The following is an 18,436-nucleotide window of genomic DNA, read 5'->3' on the forward strand; positions in this document are numbered from 1 at the left end:
CTTTTACTTTCATTTAGGGGGTATAAATGAGGAAAGGTTAATATAAAATTAAACATGATTTATGACTGAATATCCATCCGCATGCCCGTGCTGCATTTTTTGTTAATGCGAATTGCAAGAGGGCGCTCTATCATCAAAAGGAACCTTGGTTATAACTTTTGAAGAATCTGCAGGAACCAAGTTTCGTTAAAATAATACACAGAGGCTTATTTTAGACAAAACTTCCCCACCACCATACTTTTATTTATCATGGAATTTTTCCCAACCATTATTTACTAGAAGACAAAAGATAAAAATGTCATCTTGACTTGTTTTGTGTATGGTATTAATCGCATGCTAGCAGTATTGGCAGTAATGGGAGACTTTCTGGGACGATAGAGGGCAGCAGACTTACCGGGTAAATCCATTGTTCTCAGAATTATGCGCATGTTCAGAACTACGTAAACAATGGAAATTTACCCGGTATGTCTGCTGCCACCTAGCGTTGGAAAGTCTCCTATTAAAGATAAATGGGGGGGGGGGGGGCTCCGCCCCTTTTAAAAACCTTGATCGTTGTTTTGATATAGCGCCCTCTGTTGATAAACTCTAAGAAATAAACATTGCAGCCCAGGTAAAATTAATGGCGATACGTTGACATGAAAATTCGACATTCACGGAAGGATCGAGCAGAGGTAAATATTATGACAACAATCATTGTACGATTTAAGTTGCCCTGATTACAAACAGATTTAAGGCAGGATAGTTGCGTGGTCGTAACCCACAGATATTGGCATGATTATAGAGCCGTTAATGTTATGATGGGTGAAGAAGGAAGAGTACACAGACAGGGGAGGGGTTTTCACAATCACAGGGCCCAATTTCAAATCAGAGAGCTGCTAAGCACAAAAATTTGTCTTAGCATGAAATTTCTTCCATGATAAAACAGGATCAGGATGACCAACCAAATGTCCATGTTGTATGTTGCTTCTTACTGGTATTCAGCTGGTGTATGGTTGTCCTGAAAATCACGTGGAAATTTGGTTGGCATTCCTGTTTTTATCAAGGGAGAAATTTCATGCTTAGCAAATGTTTGTGCTTAGCAGCGCTATGAAATTGGGCCCAGATCAGCCGAATCCCCACTGACACTGTGTTACTGCGTACTGTTACTGTTGAAGGTAGTGCATATTTCTACCTCCGTGGTAATGCCTTTAAATTTTACCTGTTTACCTGTAGATTCGGGCTCTGCATAATGAAGGCTAAATGAAGCCTTATAAAACGCCCATCCATATTCACACAAAACTTACTGCAAAAGTACTGAATGCAATGGAAGTAGCGAAGTCAAATGTGAGAGCAGAAGGAATGAACTTAATATTTCCATATATCCTGTAGTGAACATCCTGCAAAACTGTACATGTCAATGTTTTTGGTGAGGTACTCATCAATGCCATTTTTTAAGATGTTAGTTGAATGAGAATGAACAACTGCAGCTGGTAGTTTGTTCCAAACATTACAGACTCTCTGTGTGAAGTTGTTCTGACGAATTCTGGTAGTACTACGTTCCTTGTTTATCTTCAGATCATGGCCCCTTAGACCCTTTACATTTCTTGACATGTGATGGTTAGCTCATAACACTGCTGAGTAACACATCTGATTTCCTGACATGCAGTGACACTCTGTCACTCTGTCACTTGACAGTGACAAGTACACAGAATAGTCGTTCCCTTTTGGATTTTGATAGTGACATGACTGGGACAACACTCAACTATCCTTGGCATTTCCATCCTGACTGAAGGACTATGCCAAGCACCGAAGTAGAAGTACTAGTAGTAGTAATAAAACTTGGACAGACTAACTACCTAGCAAAACGCATTCAAATCATGATCAACAGATCATTGAGGAAAGTAGGCCTCTGGCTGGGCAATCCATGCATATGCATGTCTTGATATAGTTGCGATAGCGTAACCCTCTTTCGCCGTTAGGAGGAGGGTTACGTTATCGCAACTAGTCTTGATAATGATAATGTCATGATAACCATGGGTGGAGATAGAAATACTAGTCTAGGGGTCGATTTCACAAAGAGAGGACAAGTCCTAGAGCCACTAGGAGATATTTAGTTGTGATAACGTAACCCTCCTCCCGACGGCGGAGCATTACGTTATCGCAACTAGGAGATATTATACTTCGAGATAAGAATAGTTTGAACTCTTTGTAAAATCCACCCCGTCCGTCGATTTCACTAAACTTTCCCTAACTTAAGGATTAAGTTCCGTATCCGAATATGTAAGGATGCATGAACCCATCCTTAGTTAGAACGGGTTTATACTTGTCCTAACTCGATATAGGATTAATTGGTGAAATCGGCTTTAGGTAAGCACATCGTTTTTGATTTATGTTTTTTAAGCTTTCGTTGATGTGATTTAGCTCAATTTGTCATCACCGCTTTTGTTTGTTTTTTTTTGCTCAGATTGGCTTGAGTGTGGAGAGATTGGTAGAGTTTGTCACTGTCATGTCATGACGAGCCTGTGGTACCTGCTTGAAATGGCTCAGAACAGATACGCTTTGTCTGAACGTCTTATACGGGCCATTAGTGGCTGGACCATACACACCCAGGTAAGTTGGACTCGGTGCTCCAATTTTGGGGGGAAAAGGTAAACTTTCTGTATCCTGCTACCAGTTCTCCACTCAATTGTTTTTAAAAGAAACTCCTTTGAGTAAACCACTTTTTCATTTCATATTGAATAAAAAAGTGGTGGCAGGGATCTAAAGCCTACTGTTTTTGGACCCCCTAAACAAAAGGTGACAGTCATTATGGCAAAAACAAAAGAACTTTTGTCTGATTCATAGCTGGAGAAGGCCTTGCCCTACAACTAAAAATTTCAATACAAAAAGTGGTCGTGTTTCTAGATATTGCTGAAAATCTGGAGCATTATGTCCACGCATGAAGAATAATCCCCAATAGGAATACACAATCTGAGAAACGTTACTGCAGTAGTGCTTCTCAGATTCCAATTTCATAGAGTTGTTACGAAGAAAATCGTGCTTAGCAAATGTCTGACTTTGCTAAGCACACAATGTTTCTGCTCGGCACGACTTTTCTATGCTAAGCAAAGTTTGTGCGTTTTTATATCGAAAGCTGCTGTAGGCTTCTAATCAACATTCATAAATACCTCAGACAGTTTCGCTATTCCTATTGGTGGAGAGTGCGTCACGTGGGGGTGTTAAAACCTTTGATAATGACCAGTGTGTATAACCGGTTGTGAGCGGATACTCCGCGTTAGTCTTGGGGCAAGACAGTTCTTGTTACGGGCGATGCGGGCGCTGTCTGTAAGTTGGCCGCGCTGTGTGTGAAAGGAAAATGAGAACGTGTTGCACCAAGACTATACGCGTATACGCATGAATGGAGCTGGAAACTGTCGGAAATAGGCGTCTCAGTCATAACAATGCAATACACGGACAGAGTTCTTACTTATTAACGCCTTTTAACCAAAAGGCATTTATGAATGGGAATAAAAGAGTAGTGACTCGTTCTTTAACGGCCGTTTAAAACCTTGCAGGGTCGTTGCCGTTTGATAAAGGGCCTTTATCACACGGCAACAATCCTGCCGGTTCTAAACGGCCGTAAAAGAACTCGTCGACTACACTTTTATTCCCTTTGTTTCTATTGCCAATCATTTTAAGAGTGATTACTAAACATATTCCTTCCCTTGATTGTTTCTTTGTTGTTGTTTTTGTTTACAACAGGAAAGCATCGAGGGATTGATCGCCGAGGGTGTTGACATCAACCAAGCCCACGGAACTCTGCTACCCCTTCACTGTGCCTGCATGGCTGGGGACAGTGAATGCATTAAATTACTCATACAGAATGGTGCCGAGGTGCGTAGACAAGATCATAAAGTCCGAGACCTTGGACAAATCTGTACTTTAAAGTCAAAGTATACTTGGTTTTGGAATCGTTTGTTTTAATCCTATATAAAGATATTCAATAAAACTCATGTCAAAAGGTGGTAGCGTTTTTGAGATATTTAAGAAAATGTGGAGCGGTTATGTCCACGCAGGAAGAATAATCTGTGACTAGAGTACACAAACTGAGAAAAGTTTCAAGCAGAAATGTTTCTCAGATGGAAAGCTTTTAAATCCCACTCTCTCCCAGGGGTTTGTGACCAGAGGTATTGATTTGGCTGGCCCCCCATGGGGAGTGAGGCTGGATACTGGCACATTATAAATGCTCAGTCCCTGTAAGAATTTTTCCTGAAATAGTTCTCTGGGGGTTTTCCTCCCACATCTAAAACTGAATTGTCCTTCATGGTCTTCTCTCCATTGGGTTCTTGGCTAGTATAGGGCGTCTTAAAACGCTTCCAACATTAGTACCTCTGGGCCATAGTCATTCCTTAACATTCTCAGCTCCCTGGGGAGTATACAGCATGTGCTGCCAAATATGTAGCACACTAAATAAATCACAAGAACTATCTCTGCCCTCACAGGTACCCATTTACCCCTGGGTGGAGGGAAGCAATTATAGTTAAGTGTCATGCTCAAGGACACAAGTGTCACGACTGGGACTCAACCAACACTCTGCTGATCAGAAACAGCAGAGCTTGAGTTGGGTGCTCTTACTCGCTCAGCCCGGACACGCCACAGTAAATGAAATGGAAAAAAAAACCTATATTGTTATTATTTTGTTTTTACAGGTAAATGCGGTGGATGGGTACAGCCGTACAGCATTACACTATGCGGCAGAAAAGGATTCAGAGTGCACATCTCTTCTACTTGAGTACGGTGCAGATGTAAATGCACCAGATGGTAATGATGACACCCCGCTGCATTGGGCGAGCTTCCGGAATAACGCCGACTGCGCAAAGGTTTTACTGAAGCATCACGCATCAGTGGACGCGTTAGACTCCAACCACGACACGCCTCTGAGTTGGGCGTCGATGAAGGGCAACCTGGAATGCATGATGCTGTTGTTGGAGTACGGCGCGGAGCCCAACACTATAAACTGCAGCGGGGCGTCCCCGCTGCTCCGCGTTAGCAACCTCTTCGCTATGGGTCTGAGCCGTGACCGAGACCTACAATGCCTGAATCTACTCTCTCGCGCCATCGGTCAGTTTGACCTCAGAGATCTCAACGGAGATTTCCCGAGATCTGTCGAGGGTGACGCGGAGTTGAAAATGATCATGACTGATCTATGCTGCTCACCGCGTTATCTACGTCAACAGTGCCGTTATAACATCCGTCGATCTTTGATGGATGGGAAGAGGACACGGTTGGTAGACAGGCTACCCCTTCCTCCTCCACTTCAACGTTACCTTCTTCTCAATGAGTAATCAGGGAGTTTTTATTCAATGAGTGTCAGAGCCTGAAGCCTGGTTTATACTTTACGCAAAAGAGAATACAAAGCGAATTACAGTACGCAAATTCTCATTAGGGCTTGAAATTTAAGGGGAAATTCCACAAGACCTTTTACTGGACCAGAATCCTTGTCACAAGACCAGATTAAAAATGAGAATAGTATGAAGAGACCAAAATCAAAACACATTTTTTACTTGGGCGTACAAACACTTTTCATCAGAAGAAAAGATTGAGAGTCAACATTCGAACATGATTTAAACAAAAATACAGTTGTTGAGTTGAAAAACACAAGAAAGGCGGACCAGTCAGTTTGTAAGTTACTGGCTCGACACTAAAGTCACTGGCCACTGCTCCAGTATAAATTTCAAGCCCTCGGCCTAATTTCATGGCTCTGCTTACTGCCGAATTCTGCGCTTACGAACACGATTCCCTGCTTACTTGCCGAATTTCTGTGCTAGCCTTGTAAGCGCAGAATGTCTAGTAGCAGGGAGTACGCACGCACAGAAGCCAAACTTTGCCGCTAACCCATGAAATATGCTTGCTGTAAGCACAGAATTCCCTGCCTCCGTCTGTCCGTAAGCGCCTGTTCTGTGCTAACCCTATAAAATTGGGCCCTGCTCATGTATGGGTTGGTTTCAAATTATGACAATGGGAAATACGCTTCACTTTCTCAAATAGTGTGAAATAAGAACCAGGCCTAATGACTATATTTCTATCTTTGTATCAAATACACCATAGTGTCATTCACCTGCTATACCTATGGAGACATTTGTCCACCAAAACAGTAGCTTATGAATTTAGTACCCATTGTGGTTTAATTAGTTTTATGGCACATATTATACTGACATTTTTGTTAAACTCAAAATGTTGTTTTCTTAATGAATTTTTTACAGATGTTGCTGTTTCAAAATGAGAAAAAAAAAACAATACAAAACTTTCACATGCAACATAAAATGCAAGCGACAGCCAAGGAAAAGAGCTGATGGACAAGTGAAAACATCAGGATCTTTATGATAATTTCTTTTTAGTTTTTAAATTAACGACTTTCATTGGCGGATTTTTTTGTGCAATAGCTTAAATGAAAGTCATTATAACTTTTTAGAATCTATTTAAGTTTTAATCAAAATCTTTCGCGTCAAAACGGCCAAATGTCGGACCTTTGTATCTGTAAACTACTTATAGGTGAGTTATTTTTCTGTTTTTTTATGTTAATCCAACAAACAAACATTTCTAGAAATGACCATTCTGTGCCCGATTCATAGAAAGACGCGATATGGTATTCAATACTCAGAGCCTTAGTCAATAGTAAAATATTAATGCATGGATTATTCATGAAAAATGTGACGCGACTTCAGATTTTGACTGTCCTGTAAATCTATGAATACCAGACAACACAAAGGGATGGATTATGGAAGAATTAATAATAATAACTAGTTTTAATAATTTAGTTCTTATACGACGCATTGTATCAATGCGCTTTACATTAGTGCCCTCGTCCTTGGGGTCAATAACATTCCTGTAATTTTTCTCAACTCCCTGGGGAGTACAGCCCCGGGCTGCCATGGCGCCCCGGGCTGCCATGGCGCCCCAGTGGCTTTTTCGTACACACTATCAATCTTTACACTCGCAGTATCCATTTATACCCCCGGGTGAAGAGAAAGCACTTTGCTCGAGGGCACAAGTGTCATGACCAGGATTCAAACCCACACCCCGATGACTTAACCACCAGAACTTGAGTCTGATGCTCTAAACCGCTCGGTCATGACACCCTATAAATGGATACCAACAAAGAGATGTTGATTTGAGCTAAAGTAAGAAGCATTAAAACTCATCATGCCCCACCTAACAACCCTCCCCAAAAAATGAATAAATATAATAAAGTTAATATTGATAATTTTTTAAAAAGTTTAAAAGTTATTGTAAGTTATTAATTTAAAAGTATTGTAGAAGCACATGTAGATGTTTAACTGTATTTCAAAACAATTATTGAATACATTGTAGGGTGTCGTGGCCGAGTGGATAAGAACACCGAACTCAAGCTCTGGTGCTTCTGTTCAGCAGAGTGTGGGTTCGAATCCCGGTCGTGAAACTTGTGTCCCTGAGCAAGACACTTAACTATAATTGCTTCTCTCCACCCAGGGGTAAATGGGTACCTGCGAGGGCAGAGATGGTTCTTGTGATTGATTTAGCCGAGTAGCGCATATTAATGTTGCACAAGGCTGTATACTCCCCACCAGGGAGCTGAGATGGTTTAAGAAGTGATTTAAGGCCCAGTGACCAGGGGTAATAATGTGAAGCGCTTTGGGACGCCCTCCAGGTGTGAAAAGCGCTATATAAAAACGGGTTATTATTATTATTATTACATTATGCCTTTCTGTTTCGGTTTTTCCTTTATGTTTTGTATAATACAAAACAAATGTATTTTACTATTTATGATATACTTGCAGGTTTCTCTTAGACATGCTAGAAGAATAATAACGCAACAGTGATTATTAGTTAAATATTGCCTGTGCAGCTTTTACTATTTTGCTCAAAGTTGGTGTCGCAAATTGCCCTTATAAAGCCTGAAGTGGAGACTATGTAGTGCTGCTGTTTTTATTATCAATAGTAAACATTTGAACTACTCTATAAAATATTAATATATGCAGATGTAAACCTGTTTGTATTTTCCATTATTTTTGTCAGTCGATTATTTCCTTGGGAAAGGACTGGGCTTGCTTTAATTCGACCTCCATTTTTCGAGCACGGTTTTATGTTTCAACACTAATAGCTTCCCCAAACACTTTCAAGTGAAGTGAAATTAGAAACAAAATCTGTTTCTATCCCTTTTCTTTAAGGTGTGCAACTATCTTTTTCAAATACCAACTAATAAACCACAAGGGAAACTGACCGGGTATTTTGTAATTTGATGCTTGGGTGAACAAAAAGTTCTGGTTTCTTACTTTGTCTTTAAAATGAATGTTTTTTTCCCCACCAAAATTCCAAGCTGTAACTAAAGTTGACTATTGTTATAACAATATTGCTGGGAATGGCCAAATCACCAATTTATAACAGGCACACTGTTATAAGAGGACAGTAAAACAAAGAAACACAAAGCAGAAACGAGATTCGGGACTTAAGAATGTACTCTTTATAAGCAGTGTCATGGCCGAGCGGTTAAGAGCACCGGATTCAAGCTCTGGTGTTTGATCAGCAGAGTGTGGGTTCGAATCCCGGTCGTGACACTCGCTACATAAAATTGGGGAGGTAGTGCTTTCTGCTCTACCGGCCATGCTTCGGACTGACGATACACAAGCCTTCATCCGTATGGACTGTAAAAGGGGTACCCCGTTTCAGCCCTAGGAGTAGGTGGCAATTGGCCTCAGGAAAACGATTGTAGCCCACACCTTGAAGTGGCCTTCAGGCCTTGTGTGTCTGGCGACTTGCATAAAAAATATAAAAAAATAAAAATAAAAAAAGCAAAAAAGGACAGCAAAACAAAGGAAAAAAAAGCAAAAATGAGATTCAGGACTTTATGTACTTTATATGTTAGCAGAACCTATTTATAACAGTGCTCTTCATAACATGGGTTGTTGTACAATGTTTGGTCATCCGATCAATAAACTTTTATGACAATTTATGGCGCTTTGTCAACTGACCGTAATTTTAATTAAACCATGGAGCTAATTTTTCCTCCATGATTAAACTGATTGACACATGAAGCGACCAACTCATCGATTGGGATAGATCATTGAACATATTGAAATTGCTAGTTAAACAATGTTTATGATTGACAGAACCAAACTATCACAAATATTTGGTTACTTGATCGCTCCTATTGTTTTGAAAGGTCAGTGACGGGACTCAATTGAACCGCAACATGAATAGATAAAGGCCCTGGACACTATTGGTAATTACTCAAACTAATGTTTAGCATAGAAACTTACTTGGTAACGAGCAATGGAGAGATGTTGATAGTGTAAAACATTAGAGTTCCATGTTGGGATTCGAACCTTGGTCCAAACATTAAATGGCTGACAAGGGAAGAGAAACAAACTTGTTGATATTTATACCAAATTGTGTTTCTGACAGCAAATTTAATTAAAATGTAGGCAATCAATGCTGTCAAAATTCAGTGACGAAAAGTCAATAAATATTGATAATTGTAATCGTTCCATTTCCTGAGATCTTCATGTTGGTTTAAGAAAAGGCATTACACCTGTTTTGGTAACACACATCACTTGCTACTTGCTATAAAAAGGGCCTCACTTTATTTCCCAATTCACTCAATTTGTGAAAGTGCACTTAAGGAAAACATGTACTCCGTTACGCTTGGTGTTGTGTTGCTGCTCGTGGCGGGAGCTTATGCTCAGAGTGAATGTCCGAGTGGGTATGAGCTTTTCGATGGAAGATGCTACATGGTGTCCGAGGAAGGTACGTGCTGGGAGGAAGCCAAAGCGCGATGTGAGGTAATGTTCATGATGTTAACAAAGACATTTTTTTAATGAAACCTTTGATGTTAAACCAGTATCTTTATCACCTTTTGCATGAGGCTCCCAATATTAAAATTATCTTCAAGTATAGAATATGCACACTTTGCGAATGTTTGAACATTGTGACCGAGTTAGTTTCCTTTATATCACACATTATAGCAATGTATCTTGGGAATCCAATGTCATAAAATGTTTGTGTTTTCTTACAAATGCAAGTTCGTTTTGTGATCAACAAACTACTACTGGCAGATATAGAACAAGTTTTGTCCCTAATCAAAGTCAAGACAGTTTGTCAAACCGTCTGCATTATTTACTTTTTGTTCATTTCATTACTTTTACTACTCTGGTTGATGACAAGTCATTAGGCGCTGCAACAGTCGTAGGTAGCGCGTGGGCGGCTCACACACACATACTGGGATCGAGGGTGTGTGTATCGTCCCCGTAGCTACACCGCGCTGTAACTACACACCGCGCTTAGCAATTACCGTCTTGACTTCAAGACTAAGAACTCGCCAACTCATACTAGCAAAGAACCCTATTAAGAGAAGACAATGAAGACATTTTCAGTTGTAGATGTGGGAGGACAACTTCAGAGAATTATTTCAGGGCAAACCCACGCAATCAGATAGGGTCAGAAAACCCAATGCACTTACAGCGCCCCTGGTGAGATTCGAACAGGGGTCCTAGAGATGGAAGGTCAGGAAAGATACCACTAAGCCATCCCGACCCCCAATCTCCACATACAGTGCCCCATTTCCAAATAGGGGTCCCACTTTGCCAACCCAAACCTAATACGTCCTGTGCCCCTGGTGGGATTCGAATAGGGGCACCAGATTCGAATAAGGGTCCTGTAGAGGTGGAAGGTGTTGAGGAAAGATATCTCTCTGCCAACCCGCATGCCTCCCGACCTCCAATACAGTGCCCCTGGAGGGATTCGAATAGGGGGTCATATAGAGGTGGAATGGTTCCAACCCAAATCCAGCCATTCTTTCATTCTTTCAACAGAGCTCTGGCGGCATTCTAGCCATCCCTGGGAGTCAAGAAGAGCTGTCAAGCATCTTAGCAGTGGTATCTCAACATCTCGGTCCTGAAGCGTTCACCGTCTGGCTTGGTTTCACAGACAAGATCAATGAGGGCGTCTTCTTGGATGTCAATGGCAATGCTATGGTGTTTGATTCTTTTTTTCCTGGGGAACCCAACGATAACAATGGGGAAGATTGTGTCGGGATGTACCCAAGTGGCAAGATGAATGATCTCCCTTGCGAGTATATCACTACCAGTTTCATTTGCACTGCTGGTGCACCAGGTAACACAAACCTTACTTAATACGTTCACCAATAAAGTCGTATCTTTAAGCCATTGGACAAGTTTGGTATTACTCAAAATATATATTAGCATAACAAAATTACTTAATAAATAACAACAAATAATTATAAAGACTTGCAATGTGCACATTTCCACCCTGCTGAGTGTCAAGGTGCAGTCAAACCAAAACAAAAGGAAAGTAAAAAACTGACACAACATAATGAGTTCTTGAAAACCTATGACATAAGATAAGTTTTGAGAGAGATTTGAACTTTGTGTTGCAAAGACAAGCTCTAAGATTACGTGGTAGACAATTCCAGATGCGTGGCACTGCTGAAGAAAAAGACCTGTCACCCCAAGGAGTGTCGAGACTTGGGTTCAATGAGGAGAAGCGTGGAGAGTAAACTTAAGAGTGTGGTAAAAAACAACAGAGAGCTGTTGACAAAACACATTGTGAGAAACAACTCCCTCTGAAGTAACGTAGTTATTGAGAAAGAGGTACCACTAATTCCTCACAAAAATATTTGAAGCTGATAAAGACTTCAGGTCTAAAGCATTTATCAGGCATCTGAAAAGCTAACAAATTTGTGCAACAAATGTTTTTTTTCTTTAAAAATTTCTTGCAACCTTCAAAATACTTTTCAAATTAACTTTCAAAATACAATTTCATGAATGTCTTATACTGTTTAAACATCCATGTAGAGCTCGAGGAAACTCGCTGCCCAGCATCATGGACAGAGTTTGGTGGGGATTGCTACAGATTCTTTGACGTCTCCAAGACCTTCGATGAAAGCGAGACAAACTGTCAGAGCTACATCAACAACCATGACCAACCAGCTCATCTCGCCTCGATCACGTGCGATGAGGAAAATGAGTTTGTGACTGAATTGATCGCTAGTTCATCCGGCATAGATGCTCAGAGGTAAATTATTTCAGAAAACTTTAAAACCCACACATCTCATTACTTCTGGTCTGATGAAGCCCTTTTTTGGAATCAGGTAACAAGGGTGTTGTTTGTTTCATTATTCTCCTAACATTTTGATGACCAATTGAGTCTAAGTTTTCACAGATTTGTTATTTTTTGCATGTGTTGGGATACACCAATTGAGAATACCTCCAGGGGGTCGATTTCACAAAGAGTTAGGACTAGTCGTTTCTTGGGACTAGTCGGTTCTTAGGACTATTCCTAGGAAATCTTATAAACTTAAGGCTATGGTAGTGCTAAGTTAGGAAGAGTAACCCGTCCAACTCGAGATAAGACTAGTCTTAACTCTGTGGAAATCCCCTGGTCTTTGACAACTACCAAAGATGTCCAGCCAACGATTTCACCAAACTTAGGACGAGCCAAGTTCTGTATACAAAGACGGTAGAACGTATTGAGCCCATCGTAACTCGAGATATGATTAATCCTAGCATTTTGTGAAATTGGCTGCAGTGCCCTTAAAAATGAACAGATTATTTATTAATATTTTGCATTATTTGTAGGACATGGATAGGTGGTTCAGACAGAGACCAAGAGGGTACATTTGAGTGGACGGATAACAAAGTGCAAGAATACAGCAACTGGAATGTCAACCAACCAGATAATGCGCAGGTAAGACAAATTAATAGACATAGTGATGTATAACACAAGAATATTCAATCGATTCCATGAGAAACATTTAGGTCCTCAAGACAGGTTCTTGAACAGTCTGGGCATTACATAAAGTCTGTATTAAAGCTTAAAATGTTATCATAAAAACTTACAAGCAACAGAGAGCTATTGATAGTATAAAACATTGTGAGAAACGACTCCCTCTGAAGTAACGTAGTTTTGAGAAAGAGGTAATTTCTCACTAAACTATTTGAGACGGAAAAAGAAAGACTTCTGCAAGCGCACAATTTGTACAACCAGTGTATTCCTTCTTTCTTTACTTTCTTGCAACTTCAAAGACTTATTGGCCGAAATTTTCATAGATTTGTTATTGAATGCCTATGTTAGGACACACCAAGTGAGAATACTGGTCTTTGACACTTTACACAACGTGTCTTTTAAAATAATCAGCCGTTGGGATGTGTATACTTTTGCTCTGGTGACATTCGTATCATTTTTAACAGAACGAAGATTGCATTGAAATCAACTTCAAGAACCTTGGTGCTTGGAATGACCTTCCGTGCAGCCAGACTTTCCCCTCAATCTGCAAAATGCCAGTCTATGACCCGATGACAGCCTGCCAAGCACTGGCCGAACAAATCAACAAACTTGTTGGCGAGTGCAGAGAAGCAGTTCCCTCTCGAAAATAATAATCGCGATTCAACGTCCATTAAACGGTAGCCAACATTAACCGCAAGTTTTCTCAGAAACAGTTTAATGCAAAGGATTTTATTTTGTCCCAGATTATGTTTGCTTTCTAATGAAGTCATATAAATGTATGCCTATTTTCAATAAATATATTCAAAAGGGTTTCTCAGACTTAACAAAATGAGAAGGATTGCATTTTTTCCAGATTCTGTTTGCTTTCTACTGAAGTCATAAATGTAGGCCTATTTTCAATAAATAAATTCAAAAGGGGTATGATGTTTGGTGGATTTACATCAAATGAACCAATTGTTTACAAAATACATGTACAAACTATCGGATGGAATAACCCATTACTGTGGTAGTAAACACTTGTTTTGATAATAATAAAAGTATGTTCAGCTACCATGATGACCTATAAAAAGTCTTTTATTGTTTGGCGTGTTTGGCACATTTGTTTGTAATATTCTCTCCAGCCAATTTACATTAGGATGGACTATCAGAATTTTTATTTTATTTGGGTTGACCTGGAGTCACTCTATTTGGTTCGACGCGACTATGGAGCGCCTGTCTGCAGGGCTTGAAATTAATAATAATTTTTATAATTTGGGAGGCTATAATCATCCTTCTTCCCATTAAGAGCTGAATTGCGAAGGACGCAGCTACAACGTGTTCGAGAAGCAGGCATGCAAGGGCGCTTTAGCATACACCCCAAGGGCATCTCAAAACGCTTCCAACATGAGTACCCCCTGGTCATCCACTGGGTCATTTAATTCATTCCTTAAACCATCTCGGCGCCCTTGGGAGTATACAGCCTGTGCTGCCAAATATGTAGCGCCTGAATCAATCGCAAGAACCATCTCTGCCCTCACAGGTGTTCAATTACGCACAGCGATAAATTTATTTTACAGCTTTATGTTCTATATTACACTGCTATCCACCAATCAGAATTGAGGATTCGCATAAGCTGAATACAAACTAAAATACAAAATACAGATCTATATATTTTAATACAATTTAAAAAACTCAGAATCTTTTTACATTTTTTTAACACATAAAGAGAACTTTTTCCCTCACGAATTTTTGTCAGTGATTAGTTTTAAAAAATATAGCCAAAAGCCACTTATGGTAAACAATTTTTTAATGTGAAAAACGTAAAAAACTGGACGGATAGAATGGTTACGGATAGTGGGCTGAGAGAACGAAAAAAATGAAAGCGCATCCATCGAGTAGAGTTTCTGCCGTGCTAGCAGAACTCATATGGACATCGAGCCCCCTGATGTTGGTCAGCCCTTGTACTCAATAAGATTGTCCTACTTTTTTTCCACTGGCCAAGTATCTTCCCCGGCCTCGGAGAAAGTGACAAAATGTCATCAGTGTGATAATGAAACGGTACTCAACCAGACGCACTAGACGTCAAACAGTTTCTCCAATGCAGGATTGCCTCCGTGGAGGTCACTTCCTGATAGGTGCAGAAAAGAAAACTTGAATCTTTCATGATACTGCTGGAGACCCGGGCCCACTTTCATGGCTCTACTTACCGCCGAATTCTGCGCTTAGGATCACAATTCCCCGGCTTACATGCAAGCGCCGAATTTCTGCGCTAGCCTTGTAAGCGTACCGGCGGGTCGAAGCATGGTTTTTTTAACCTCGTACAACGGTCCAAGGCTCTTTACGCATTACTGGCCAGCTCTGAATTCAGCACATAGCGTTGGACGACGAACTGCATAGATACATACTTGCACAGTACTGGGTATTTGATATATAGTATTTGATACCTCGAGGTTGAAGCATGGTGTTTTGATGTTTTTTAACCTCGTACAACGGTCCAAGGCTCTTTACGCAAGCACTGGCCAGCTATGAATTCACCACGTAGCGTTGGACGACGAACTGCATATATACTGGCATGGTACTGGGTATTTGGTAGACAGTACTTGACACTGTGGGTTTTTCAACCTCGTACCATGAAGCCAAAAACGAAGCCGCCTTGAACAAGGCTATACAGTGTATATAAATGCCAGCTTAATTTTTGTTTACTTTACTCAACCAGACGTGTTGAAGTTCCAGATCTTGAGTTTATAGTCAGAGCAGGCTCCAATAATCCTGGTCTCATCAAAGTAGATACTGTTGATCTGAGTACCACTGTGCAGGGTATGGTTGCTGCTGTCGCTGTAACAAAGAAGAAAATAAGGTCCCAGTTCTAAGGTTCATGTAGAGATTCTTATACTCACCTAGGTTTTAATACTAAGGTTTTATAAAGGTTCTTACCCATCTCGGTTCCAGTGCTAAAGGTTCTTACCCACTGAAGTTCCAGTATAAAGGTTTCAAAGTTTTTACCCACCCCTGTTTCAGTTCTAAGTTTCTAATAAGAGTCTAACTCACCTAAGTTATAGTGTTACGTTATTAAAGTTCCTACCCATGTGGGTCTCGAAACTGAAGCTTTTATGAAGATTCTAATACTCATATCACCTAGGTTACTGTACTAAAGGTTCTTATAAAGGTTCTTACCCGCCTCAGGTGTAGTACTACAAATTCCATATAGGTTCTTATACCTCACTTAGTTGCAGTATTAAGGCTCTAAAGGTTCTTACCCACCTAGGTTCCAGTAGTTAGGTTCCAGAATTTAGGTTCTATAAGCGTTCATGCCAATCTAGGTTGCAGTGCTGAGGTTCTTTTTAAGGTTCTTAACCATATGTGATTAGTACTAAGGTGCTTATAAAGGTTCTTACCTATCTAGGTACCAGAATTTAGGTTAGTGCCAGTGTTCTTTTTAAGGTTCTTAACCATATGTGATTAGGTCTAAGGTACTTATAAAGGTTCTTACCTATCTAGGTTCTAGTACTTAAGTTTTTATAAAGGTTCTTACTAATCTTGGTTCCAACATGTCCAATAACAAGGTTCTAAACAAAGGTTCTTACCTATCTAGGTTCTAGTACTTAAGTTTTTATAAAGGTTCTTACTAATCTTGGTTCCAACATGTCCAATAACAAGGTTCTAAACAAAGGTTCTTACCTATCTAGGTTCCAGTACTTGACCATTCCATCTTGACCAGCAGTAACCAAAAACCCTTTTGGTACGTCAGGGTCACTTGTATCGTCCACACGCAACCCAACACTCTCAACCCTTGTGAAAAAAAGAAACCCCCAAAATAATTTCACATACATCATCAAACTATTTAGTCTAAACATCTTAGGAAGATAATATTACGACAGGTAATTCACAAAAGGCAGATAATTATATGATATAATTAATAATTAATGATTTATATTGTGCTCATTCCATAATGTGTACCAAAGCCCATAACAAATTAATTAGACAATAATTAAAAAGCCAACAGCTTGTAAAAGCAAGGAAATACTACAATCCCCAAAAAGTGAAAACACAAGACCCTTACAGGACTTCCCAAACAATAGAAATGCATTAACATAAATACAGTAGATACAACAGTAAAATAGCATTGACATAAAGACAGTAGATACAACAGTAAAAATGCATTGACATCAAGACAGTAGATACAACAGTAAAAATGCATTGACATAAATACAGTAGATACAACAGTAAAAATGCATTGACATAAAGACAGTAGATACAACAGTAAAAATGAATTGACATAAAGACAGTAGATACAACAGTAAAAATGCATTGATATAAAGAGAGTAGATACAACAGTAAAAATGCATTGACATGTCAGTAGATACAACAGTTAAAATGCATTGACATGTCAGTAGATACAACAGTTAAAATGCATTGACATGTCAGTAGAAACAACAGTTAAAATGCATTGACATGTCAGTAGATACAACAGTAAAAATGCATTGATACAATTTTAGATGCAAAAATGTACTTGGGAGACGAACAATAGAGGCACGTTTAGTAAAAAGCTTGTTGAAGTGGAAGTACGAAGTGGAAGTTTCTTCCATAGGTGGGGTGCACTATTTTCAAAGCACTATAATCTCACCGTTTATCATGTTCTTCGAACGTCTTGATACAACTGGCTGTTTCTAGCCTCCAGAGAGAGACAACCTCCCCAACAGCGCAGGTGAAGTAACCACGGTGATATCTCAAACTCATGATGGATGTCGACTGACTAGCCCAGATGACTTTTGTGTAGCGACCTGTCTCTACACTCCAAACACGAATGGTCTGAAAGAGAAATAAAGTGTTTAAATTATTTTCAAACCAATAAAAGGGCGTCTTGCAATGAAGAATGCCAAGACAGATTGCAGTCAAAACGATCAGTTTTTTTCTTTTCGGTCTACCTATCTCATCTAAAAACTAGGCACGATTTCTACATTAATGTCTACCACACAGACTTTTCTGTTTTGCCATATCTACATAAAATACTGATGAATTTTGTGGCCAACCATATCCATTAATCAGTGTTTGTCTGTCCCTTATTCCATTAGTAAGTCAAGTTTTTCGTTTGTTTGTCTGTCTATAAGACTATTCATTAGTCAATTTGTTTGTTTGTCTATCTCTTAGTCTATCTATTAGTCAAGTTGTCAGTCAGTCTGTCTCTTCTTTAAGCCTGGTTCAAACTTCCTGCGAATGCGATACAGATTTTGACGTCACAAATTCGCAACGAATAATTCACAACAGTTGAAATGTGCTCAACTCCTGCAAAACATTCTCTGCAAAAACAGCCCTGTGACATCAATTTGCTTCGCACTCGCATTTGCAGGAAGTATGAACCTGGCCGTCTTTTCATTTGTCAAGTTGAGTTGTCTTTAGTAGAGCACATCGTGGGCTTTCTGCATTTGTTTTCTGTTATCCTTCTTCTTTCCGTTATCCCTTTTTTTTCCATTATCCCTTTTCTTTCCATTATCCCTTTTTTTTCCGTTATCCCTTTTTTTTCCATTATCCCTTTTCTTTCCGTTATCCCTTTTCTTTCCATTATCCCTTTTCTTTCCATTATCCCTTTTTTTTCCGTTATCCCTTTTTTTTCCATTATCCCTTTTCTTTCCATTATCCTTCTTCTTTCCATTATCCCTTTTCTTTCCATTATCCCTTTTCTTTCCATTATCCCTTTTCTTTCCGTTATCCCTTTTCTTTC

General features: G+C 39.7%; 4 protein-coding genes across 4 annotated transcripts in view; 3 read left to right on the plus strand and 1 right to left on the minus strand.

Annotated features, from left to right (window-relative positions):
- Nucleotides 1-586: 586 nt before the first annotated feature.
- On the plus strand, nt 587-5,776 carry LOC117291809 (ankyrin repeat and SOCS box protein 8-like). Its single transcript, XM_033773723.1, has 4 exons — nt 587-671; nt 2,444-2,589; nt 3,721-3,852; nt 4,668-5,776. The coding sequence occupies exons 2-4, from the start codon at nt 2,491-2,493 to the stop codon at nt 5,301-5,303; spliced, it is 867 nt and encodes a 288-aa protein (XP_033629614.1). The 5' UTR covers nt 587-671; nt 2,444-2,490; the 3' UTR covers nt 5,304-5,776.
- Nucleotides 5,777-9,623: 3,847 nt separating this feature from the next.
- Nucleotides 9,624-11,126, plus strand: LOC117291397 (C-type lectin domain family 17, member A-like). The gene is made up of 2 exons (XM_033773051.1): nt 9,624-9,776; nt 10,806-11,126. The coding sequence occupies exons 1-2, from the start codon at nt 9,624-9,626 to the stop codon at nt 11,124-11,126; spliced, it is 474 nt and encodes a 157-aa protein (XP_033628942.1).
- Nucleotides 11,127-11,773: 647 nt separating this feature from the next.
- Nucleotides 11,774-14,954, plus strand: LOC117291399 (alpha-N-acetylgalactosamine-specific lectin-like). Its single transcript, XM_033773052.1, has 3 exons — nt 11,774-12,027; nt 12,591-12,699; nt 13,203-14,954. Exons 1-3 carry the CDS (start codon nt 11,774-11,776, stop codon nt 13,386-13,388), a joined length of 549 nt encoding a protein of 182 aa, XP_033628943.1. The 3' UTR covers nt 13,389-14,954.
- Nucleotides 14,955-14,990: 36 nt separating this feature from the next.
- Nucleotides 14,991-18,436, minus strand: part of LOC117291495 (probable E3 ubiquitin ligase complex SCF subunit sconB) — a 32,545-nt gene continuing 29,099 nt past the window's right edge. Inside the window, exons 14-16 of the mRNA XM_033773237.1 lie at nt 17,342-17,526; nt 16,396-16,506; nt 14,991-15,552 (exon numbers count right to left, since the gene is read on the minus strand). Of these exons, the coding sequence (XP_033629128.1) occupies nt 15,426-15,552; nt 16,396-16,506; nt 17,342-17,526 (423 nt within the window). The 3' untranslated portion in view covers nt 14,991-15,425. The remainder of the gene's footprint in view (nt 15,553-16,395; nt 16,507-17,341; nt 17,527-18,436) is intronic.

The sequence above is a fragment of the Asterias rubens genome, chromosome 6, assembly GCF_902459465.1.
Source record: "Asterias rubens chromosome 6, eAstRub1.3, whole genome shotgun sequence".
Lineage (NCBI taxonomy): Eukaryota > Metazoa > Echinodermata > Asteroidea > Forcipulatida > Asteriidae > Asterias > Asterias rubens.

Excerpts from the sequence above, each read along its gene's own strand:
- LOC117291397 (XM_033773051.1), top strand. The coding sequence starts at position 9,624 with ATGTACTCCGTTACGCTTGGTGTTGTGTTGCTGCTCGTGGCGGGAGCT. Across the intron at positions 9,777-10,805 it reads AAGCCAAAGCGCGATGTGAG|AGCTCTGGCGGCATTCTAGC; the intron begins GTAATGTTCATG and ends TTCTTTCAACAG.
- LOC117291809 (XM_033773723.1), top strand. The coding sequence starts at position 2,491 with ATGACGAGCCTGTGGTACCTGCTTGAAATGGCTCAGAACAGATACGCT. Across the intron at positions 2,590-3,720 it reads GCTGGACCATACACACCCAG|GAAAGCATCGAGGGATTGAT; the intron begins GTAAGTTGGACT and ends TGTTTACAACAG. Across the intron at positions 3,853-4,667 it reads TCATACAGAATGGTGCCGAG|GTAAATGCGGTGGATGGGTA; the intron begins GTGCGTAGACAA and ends TTGTTTTTACAG.
- LOC117291399 (XM_033773052.1), top strand. The coding sequence starts at position 11,774 with ATGAATGTCTTATACTGTTTAAACATCCATGTAGAGCTCGAGGAAACT. Across the intron at positions 12,028-12,590 it reads TCCGGCATAGATGCTCAGAG|GACATGGATAGGTGGTTCAG; the intron begins GTAAATTATTTC and ends CATTATTTGTAG. Across the intron at positions 12,700-13,202 it reads ACCAACCAGATAATGCGCAG|AACGAAGATTGCATTGAAAT; the intron begins GTAAGACAAATT and ends CATTTTTAACAG.